Here is a 10,000-nt window from a genome sequence, read left to right as displayed (position 1 = left end):
CTGCTGATACTACTACTATTGATGCTGCTACTGCTGATGATGTTGCTGCTGCTGATGATGATGGTGCTGCTGCTGATGATGCTGCTACTGATGATGATGCTACTACTACTACTGATGATGATGATGCTACTGCTGATGATGATGCTACTGCTGATGATGATGCTGCTGCTGATGCTACTACTACTACTGCTGATGTTACAGCTGATGATGCTGCTGCTGATGATGCTTACCACTACTGCTGATGATGATGCTACTGCTGATGCTGCAGCTGCTGATGATGATGCTACTACTGCTGATGATGCTGCTACTACTACTGCGGATGCTACTGCTGATGAGGATGCTACTGCTGATGATGATGCTGCTGCTGCTGATGATGATGCTACTACTACTGCTGATGCTACTAGTGCTGATGATGCTACTGCTGATGATGCTGCTGATGATGATGCTACTGCTGATGATGATGCTACTGCTGATGATGATGATGCTACTACTGCTGATGATGATGCTACTGCTGCTGATGATGCTACTGCTGATGATGATGCTACTGCTGATGATGATGCTACTGCTAATGATGATGATGCTACCACTGATGATGATGCTACTACTGCTGATGATGATGCTACTGATGATGATGCTACTGCTGATGATGATGATGCTACTGCTGATGATGATTATGCTACTGCTGATGATGATGCTACTGCTGATGATGATGCTACTGCTGATGATGATGCTACTACTGCTGATGATGATGCTACTGCTGATGATGATGCTACTGATGATGATGATGCTACTGCTGATGATGATGATGCTACTGATGATGATGATGCTGCTACTACTGCTGATGCTACTACTGCTGATGATGATGCTACTGCTGATGATGATGCTACTGCTGATGATGATGCTACTGATGATGATGATGCTACTACTACTGCTGATGATGATGCTGCTGCTGCTGATGATGATGCTGCTGCTGCTGCTGATGATGCTGCTGCTGCTGCTGATGATGATGCTGCTGCTGATGATGATGATGCTGCTGATGATGATGCTGCTGCTGATGATGATGATGCTGCTGCTGATGATGATGATGCTGCTGCTGATGATGCTACTGATGATGATGATGATGATGCTACTGCTGATGATGATGCTACTGCTGATGATGATGATGCTACTGCTGATGATGATGATGATGCTACTGCTGATGATGATGATGATGCTACAGCTGAAGATGATGATACTGATGATGATGCTACTGCTGCTGATGATGATGATGCTACTGCTGATGATGATGCTGCTGCTGATGATGATGCTACTACTGATGATGATGATGCTACTACTGATGATGCTGCTGATGATGATGATGATGCTACTGCTGATGATGCTACTACTGCTCATGATGCTGCTACTACTACTGCTGATGCTACTACTGCTGACGATGATGATGCTACTGCTGATGATGATGCTACTGCTGATGATGATGCTACTGCTGCTGATGATGATGATGCTACTGCTGATGATGCTACTACTGCTCATGATGCTGCTACTACTACTGCTGATGCTACTACTGCTGACGATGCTACTGCTGATGATGATGCTACTGATGATGATGCTACTGATGATGATGCTACTGCTGATGATGATGATGCTACTGCTGATGCTGCTGCTGCTGTAGACATTGATGACGAGCGTACTCTGGATGAGGAGGAGGCTCGCAGTCCCCTCGGTGACTCCGGCGGCGGCGATGAAAGCGCCGAGTTGCTGAGGCTCGGTGAGGCAAGAGGGGTGCCCGCCGCCCCGCCATGAGTCGGGGCCGTGACCCGAAACGTTGGTAGAGTTGACACCTGTCAGGGTGGTGGGGTGGAGGGTGGGTGGGCGATTTGAGTGGCTGAGTGGGTAGGTGAGTGAGTGGGTGGGTGGGTAAGTCTGTGGCTGAGTGGGTAGGTGAGTGGGTGGGTGGGTAAGTCTGTGGATGAGTGGGTGGGTAAGTCTCTGGCTGAGTGGGTAGGTGAGTGAGTGGGTGGGTAACTCTGTGGCTGAGTGGGTAGGTGAGTGAGTGGGTGGGTAAGTCTGTGGCTGAGTGGGAAGGTGAGTGGGTGGGTAAGTCTGTGGCTGAGTGAGTAGGTGAGTGAGTGGGTGGGTAAGTCAGTGGCTGAGTGGGTAGGTGAGTGAGTGAGTGGGTAAGTCTTTGCTGAGTGGGTAGGTGAGTGAGTGGGTGGGTAAGTCTGTGGCTGAGTGGGTAGGTGAGTGAGTGGGTGGGTAAGTCTGTGGCTGAGTGGGTAGGTGAGTGAGTAAGTCTGTGGCTGAGTGGGTAGGTGAGTGAGTGGGTGGGTAAGTCTGTGGCTGAGTGGGTAGGTGAGTGAGTGGGTGGGTAAGTCTGTGGCTGAGTGGGTAGGTGAGTGAGTGGGTGGGTAAGTCTGTGGCTGAGTGAGTGGGTGAGTGAGTGAGTGGGTAAGTATGTGGCTGAGTGGGTAGGTGAGTGGGTGGGTGGGTAAGTCTGTGGCTGAGTGGGTAGGGGAGTGAGTGGGTGAGTGGGTAAGTCTGTGGCTGAGTGGGTAGGTGAGTGAGTGGGTGGGTAAGTCTGTGGCTGAGTGGGTAGGTGAGTGAGTAAGTCTGTGGCTGAGTGGGTAGGTGAGTGAGTGGGTGGGTAAGTCTGTGGCTGAGTGGTTAGTCGAGTTAGTGAGTAAGTCTGTGGCTGAGTAGGTAGGTGAGTGAGTGGGTGGGTAAGTCTGTGGCTGAGTGGGTAGGTGAGTGAGTGAGTGGGTAAGTCTGTGGCTGAGTGGGTAGGTGAGTGAGTGGGTGGGTAAGTCTGTGGCTGAGTGGGTAGGTGAGTGAGTGGGTGGGTAAGTCTGTGGCTGAGTGGGTAGGTGAGTGAGTGGGTGGGTAAGTCTGTGGCTGAGTGGGAAGGTGAGTTAGTGGGTGGGTAAGTCTGTGGCTGAGTGGTTAGGTGAGTGAGTGGGTCTGTAAGTCTGTGGCTGAGTGGGTAGGTGAGTGAGTGGGTAAGTCTGTGGCTGAGTAGGTAGGTGAGTGAGTGGGTGGGTAAGTCTGTGGCTGAGTGGGTAGGTGAGTGAGTGGGTAAGTCTGTGGCTGAGTGGGTAGGTGAGTGAGTGGGTGGGTAAGTCTGGCTGAGTGGGTAGGTGAGTGAGTGGGTGGGTAAGTCTGTGGCTGAGTGGGTGGGTAAGTCTCTGGCTGAGTGGGTGAGTGAGTGAGTAAGTCTGTGGCTGAGTGAGTAGGTGAGTGAGTGGGTGGGTAAGTCAGTGGCTGAGTGGGTAGGTGAGTGAGTGGGTAAGTCTTTGGCTGAGTGGGTAGGTGAGTGAGTGGGTGGGTAAGTCTGTGGCTGAGTGGGTGGGTAAGTCTCTGGCTGAGTGGGTGAGTGAGTAAGTCTGTGGCTGAGTGAGTAGGTGAGTGAGTGAGTGGGTAAGTCTGTGGCTGAGTGAGTAGGTGAGTGAGTGGGTGGGTAAGTCAGTGGCTGAGTGGGTGAGTGAGTGAGTGGGTAAGTCTTTGCTGAGTGGGTAGGTGAGTGAGTGGGTGGGTAAGTCTGTGGCTGAGTGGGTAGGTGAGTGAGTGAGTGGGTGGGTAAGTCCGTGGCTGAGTGGGTAGGTGAGTGAGTGGGTGGGTAAGTCTGTGGCTGAGTGGGTAGGTGAGTGAGTGAGTGGGTAAGTCTGTGGCTGAGTAGGTAGGTAAGTGAGTGAGTAAGTGGGTAAGTCTGTGGCTGAGTAGGTAGGTGAGTGAGTGAGTGGGTAGGTGAGTGAGTGAGTAAGTCTGTGGCTGAGTAGGTAGGTGAGTGAGTGGGTCGGTAAGTCTGTGGCTGAGTAGGTAGGTGAGTGAGTGGGTAAGTCTGTGGCTGAGTAGGTAGGTGAGTGAGTGAGTGGGTAGGTGAGTGAGTGGGTAAGTCTGTGGCTAAGTAGGTAGGTGAGTGAGTGAGTGGGTAGGTGAGTGAGTGAGTGGGTAGGTGAGTGAGTGGGTAAGTCTGTGGCTGAGTAGGTAGGTGAGTGAGTGAGTGGGTGGGTAGTTGAGTGGTTGGCAGCCGATGCTGCTGACTGATTCTGCTGTTGATGCTTTATTCCAAACTCCACCACCTCCACCACCACCACCACCACCACAGCGGCGCTCCCGCTCTCGGCCCTGCTGGAGAGCTACTCGATCGCCGGAGACACGGACGGCGACGACGGAGACACGGACGGCGACGACGGAGACACGGACAGCGACGACGGAGACACGGACAGCGACGATGGCGAGGAGGAGGAGGAGGAGGCGGAGGAGGAGGAGGACGTCTGGACCAAGATCTGCCGGGAGGTTCCGCCGTGTCTCGAGGAGGTGCCGCTCAGCGTACCGAAGCTGGTGCTGTCCGCTCTCGACGCCGACCTGCTGCAGGTGAGCCGGAGGTCGTGGGTTCCACCCTGACACCCACAGTGGCTAGGAGATGTTGACTACCTCGCCTGGTCTACAGGAGGTCGTGGGTTCCACCCTGACACCCACAGTGGCTAGGAGATGTTGACTACCTCGCCTGGTCTACAGGAGGTCGTGGGTTCCACCCTGACACCCACAGTGGCTAGGAGATGTTGACTACCTCGCCAGGTCTACAGGAGGTCGTGGGTTAGACCCTGACACCCACAGTGGCTAGGAGATGTTGACTACCTCGCCTGGTCTACAGGAGGTCGTGGGTTCCACCCTGACACCCACAGTGGCTAGGAGATGTTGACTACCTCGCCTGGTCTACAGGAGGTCGTGGGTTCCACCCTGACACCCACAGTGGCTAGGAGATGTTGACTACCTCGCCTGGTCTACAGGAGGTCGTGGGTTCCACCCTGACACCCACAGTGGCTAGGAGATGTTGACTACCTCGCCTGGTCTACAGGAGGGCGTGGGTTCCACCCTGACACCCACAGTGGCTAGGAGATGTTGACTACCTCGCCTAGTCTACAGGAGGGCGTGGGTTCCACCCTGACACCCACAGTGGCTAGGAGATGTTGACTACCTCGCCTGGTATACAGGAGGTCGTGGGTTTGACCCTGACACCCACAGTGGCTAGGAGATGTTGACTACCTCGCCTGGTGTACAGGAAGTCGTGGGTTAGATCCTGACACCCACAGTGGCTAGGAGATGTTGACTACCTCGCCTGGTATACAGGAGGTCGTGGGTTCCACCCTGACACCCACAGTGGCTAGGAGATGTTAACTACCTCGCCTGGTCTACAGGAGGTCGTGGGTTCCACCCTGACACCCACAGTGGCTAGGAGATGTTAACTAACTCACCTGGTCTACAGGAGGTCGTGGGTTCCACCCTGACACCCACAGTGGCTAGGAGATGTTAACTAACTCGCCTGGTCTACAGGAGGTCGTGGGTTCCACCCTGACACCCACAGTGGCTAGGAGATGTTGACTACCTCGCCTGGTCTACAGGAGGGCGTGGGTTCCACCCTGACACCCACAGTGGCTAGGAGATGTTGACTACCTCGTCTGGTCTACAGGAGGTCGTGGATTAGACCCTGACACCCACAGTGGCTAGGAGATGTTGACTACCTCGCCTGGTCTACTGGAGGTCGTGGGTTCTACCCTGACACCCACAGTGGCTAGGAGATGTTGACCACCTCGCCTGGTATACAGGAGGTCGTGGGTTCCACCCTGACACCCACAGTGGCTAGGAGATGTTGACTACCTCGCCTGGTCTACAGGAGGTCGTGGGTTCCACCCTGACACCCACAGTGGCTAGGAGATGTTGACTACCTCGCCTGGTCTACAGGAGGGCATGGGTTACACCCTGACACCCACAGTGGCTAGGAGATGTTGACTACCTCGCCTGGTCTACAGGAGGTCGTGGGTTAGACCCTGACACCACAGTGGCTAGGAGATGTTGACTACCTCGCTTGGTCTACAGGAGGTCGTGGGTTACACCCTGACACCACAGTGGCTAGGAGATGTTGACTACCTCGCCAGGTCTACAGGAGGTCGTGGGTTAGACCCTGACACCCACAGTGGCTAGGAGATGTTGACTACCTCGCCTGGTATACAGGAGGTCGTGGGTTAGACCCTGACACCCACAGTGGCTAGGAGATGTTGACTACCTCGCCTGGTCTACAGGAGGTCGTGGTTTAGACCCTGACACCCACAGTGGCTAGGAGATGTTGACTACCTCGCCTGGTGTACAGGAGGTCGTGGGTTACACCCTGACACCCACAGTGGCTTGGAGATGTTGACTACCTCGTCTGGTCTACAGGAGGGCGTGGGTTCCACCCTGACACCCACAGTGGCTAGGAGATGTTGACTACCTCGCCTGGTCTACAGGAGGTCGTGGGTTAGACCCTGACACCACAGTGGCTAGGAGATGTTGACTACCTCGCTTGGTCTACAGGAGGTCGTGGGTTACACCCTGACACCACAGTGGCTAGGAGATGTTGACTACCTCGCCAGGTCTACAGGAGGTCGTGGGTTAGACCCTGACACCCACAGTGGCTAGGAGATGTTGACTACCTCGCCTGGTCTACAGGAGGTCGTGGGTTAGACCCTGACACCCACAGTGGCTAGGAGATGTTGACTACCTCGCCTGGTATACAGGACGTCGTGGGTTAGACCCCGGACCCTGACACCCACAGTGGCTAGGAGATGTTGACTACCTTGCCTGGTCTACAGGAGGTCGTGGGTTTGACCCTGACACCACAGTGGCTAGGAGATGTTGACTACCTCGCCTGGTCTACAGGAGGTCGTGGGCTAAACCCTGACACCACAGTGGCTAGGAGATGTTGACTACCTCTCCAGGTCTACAGGAGACGTGGGTTAGATCCTGACACCACAGTGGCTAGGAGATGTTGACTACCTCGTGTGGTATACAGGAGGTCGTGGGTTACACCCTGACTCTGACACCACAGTGGCTAGGAGATGTTGACTACCTCGCCTGGTCTACAGGAGGTCGTGGGTTAGACCCTGACATCACAGTGGCCAGGAGATGTTGACTACCTCGGCTGGTCTACAGGAGGTCATGGGTTAGACCCTGACACCCACAGTGGCTAGGAGATGTTGACTACCTCGCCTGGTCCACAGGACGTCGTGGGTTAGACCCTGACACCACAGTGGCTAGGAGATGTTGACTACCTCGCTTGGTCTACAGGAGGTCGTGGGTTACACCCTGACACCACAGTGGCTAGGAGAATTTGACGACCTCACCTGGTCTACAGGAGGTCGTGAGTTCCACCCCTGACCCTGACACCACAGTGGCTAGGAGATGTTGACTACCTCGCCTGGTCTACAGGAGGTCGTGAGTTAGACCCTGACACCCACAGTGGCTAGGAGGTGTTGACTACCTCGCCTGGTCTACAGGAGGTCGTGGGTTACACTCTGACACCACAGTGGCTAGGAGATGTTGACTACCTCGCCTGGTCTGCAGGAGGTCGTGGGTTAGATCCTGACTCTGACACCACAGTGGCTAGGAGATGTTGACTAGCTCGCCTGGTCTACAGGAGGTCGTGGGTTCCACCCTGACACCCACAGTGGCTAGGAGATGTTGACTACCTCGCCTGGTCTACAGGAGGTCGTGGGTTAGACCCTGATACCACAGTGGCTAGGAGATGTTGACTACCTCGCCTGGTATACAGGAGGTCGTGGGTTAGATCCTGACACCCACAGTGGCTATGAGATGTTGACTACCTCGCCTGGTATACAGGAGGTCGTGGGTTAGACCCTGACACCCACAGTGGCTAGGAGATGTTGACTACCTCGCCAGGTATACAGGAGGTCGTGGGTTACACCCCGAACCCTGAAGATGCCTGCTGCTGCTGCTGAGTCTCTCTCTCCCCGTGGTGGTCACTGCATGGATTTAGCCTCCAGGTCCTCCGGTTTTTCCCTCCACATTTAGAATCAACGTCACCACCACCACCACCACGCGTTCAGATTACTTGGATGTTGGTCTATGGTTTCATCTGGCTCTCTATGGTTCTCTATGGCTCTATATGGCTCTCTGTGGGTCTCTGTGGGTCTCTGGGTCTCTATGAGTCTCTGTGGGTCTCTGTGGGTCTCTCTCTGTGTCTCTGTGAGTCTCTGTGGGTCTCTGTGGGTCTCTGTGGGTCTCTCTCTGTGTCTCTGTGAGTCTCTGTGGGTCTCTGTGGGTCTCTGTGGGTCTCTGTGGGTCTCTGTGGGTCTCTCAGAGGATTTAGTTGCTGCTGTGAATGTCCACGTGGTGATGGTGATGATGACATCAGCCACGTGGTGATGATGACGACATCAGCCACGTGGTGATGATCATGACGACATCAGCCACGTGGTGATGATGACGACATCAGCCGCGTGGTGATGATGACGACATCAGCCACGTGGTGATGACGATGATGACATCAGCCACGTGGTGATGACGATGATGACATCAGCCACGTGGTGATGACGATGATGACATCAGCCACGTGGTGATGATGATGATGATGACATCAGCCACGTGGTGATGATGACGATGACATCAGCCACGTGGTGATGATGATGATGATGACATCAGCCACGTGGTGGTGATGATGATGATGTCATCAGCCACGTGGTGGTGATGATGATGATGTCATCAGCCACGGTGGTGGAGCTGCTATCATTGTGATGGCCACTTGGCCTGCGCTAGATGAGAGCTACACAGCAGCTCCACCTCCACCTACTCCACCACCACCTACTCCACCACCTCCACCACCTACAACCACCTCCTCCACCACCTCCTCCACCTCCACCTACTCCTACTCCACCTACTCCACCTCCTCCACCACCTCCACCACCTCCACCTACTCCACCTCCACCTACTCCACCTACTCCACCTCCACCTACTCCACCACCACCTCCTACACCTCCACCTACTCCTACTCCACCTCCACCTACTCCACCACCACCTCCTACACCTCCACCACCTACTCCACCACCTCCACCTCCTCCTACTCCACCACCACCTCCTACACCTCCACCTCCTACACCTACTCCACCACCTCCACCTACTCCACCACCACCTCCACCACCTCCACCACCTCCACCTCCACCACCTCCACCTCCTCCTACACCACCTCCACCTCCTCCTCCACCTCCTCCACCTCCACCACCTCCTCCACCTCCACCTCCTCCACCTCCTCCACCTCCTCCACCACCTCCACCACCTCCACCTCTACCCCCTCCTCCACCTCCACCACCTCCACCTCTACCACCACCTCCACCACCTCCTACACCTCCACCACCTCCACTTCTTCCACCTCCTCCACCTCCTCCCTCCACCTCCTCCACCTCCTCCACCACCTCCTCCTCCACCTCCTCCACCTCCTCCTCCACCTCCTACACCTCCTCCACCTCCTCCTCCACCTCCTACACCTCCACCACCTCCACCACCTCCACCTTCACCACCTCCACCTCCTCCACCACCACCTCCACCACCTCCTCCACCACCACCACCTCCTCCACCTCCTCCACCACCTACTACCACCACCTCCTCCTCCACCTCCATCTCCTCCTCCACCTCCTCCACCACCTCCTCCACCTCCTCCACCACCTCCTCCTCCACCTCCTCCACCTCCTCCACCTCCTCCTCCACCTCCTCCACCTCCTCCACCTCCTCCACCGCCTCCACCACCTCCTCCTCCTACACCTCCACCACCTCCTCCACCTCCTCCACCTCCACCACCTCCACCACCACCACCACCACCTCCTCCACCTCCTCCACCTCCTCCACCACCACCTCCACCACCACCACCTCCTCCACCTCCTCCACCTCCTCCTCCACCTCCTCCACCTCCTCCACCACCTCCTCCACCTCCCTCCATCTCCTCCTCCATCCTCCACCACCTCCTACACCACCACCTCCTCCTCCTCCACCTCCTCCTCCACCTCCTCCACCTCCTCCTCCACCTCCTACACCTCCACCACCTCCAGCACCTCCTACACCTCCACCACCTCCTCCACCACCTCCTCCTCCACCTCCTCCACCACCTCCACCACCTCCACCACCTCCACCTCTACCACCACCTCCACCACCTCCTACACCTCCACCACCTCCACCTCCT

The 10,000-nt window shown here is 55.7% G+C and overlaps 1 protein-coding gene across 1 annotated transcript in view; it reads left to right on the top strand.

The window, feature by feature from the left end:
- The window catches only part of LOC116958134 (uncharacterized), a 77,018-nt gene that overhangs the window by 61,501 nt on the left and 5,517 nt on the right, over positions 1-10,000 (top strand). Inside the window, exons 16-17 of the mRNA XM_076064396.1 lie at positions 1,670-1,765; positions 4,100-4,368. Of these exons, the coding sequence (XP_075920511.1) occupies positions 1,670-1,765; positions 4,100-4,368 (365 nt within the window). The remainder of the gene's footprint in view (positions 1-1,669; positions 1,766-4,099; positions 4,369-10,000) is intronic.

This window comes from Petromyzon marinus, unplaced genomic scaffold, assembly GCF_048934315.1.
Source record: "Petromyzon marinus isolate PM22_M1 ecotype Great Lakes invasive population unplaced genomic scaffold, UKy_Petmar_22M1.pri1.0 PM_Scaffold_42, whole genome shotgun sequence".
Classification (NCBI taxonomy): Eukaryota; Metazoa; Chordata; class Hyperoartia; order Petromyzontiformes; family Petromyzontidae; genus Petromyzon; species Petromyzon marinus.
Note: the sequence above shows the minus strand (reverse complement) of the source record. Positions and strands in the feature narration are given on the sequence as shown.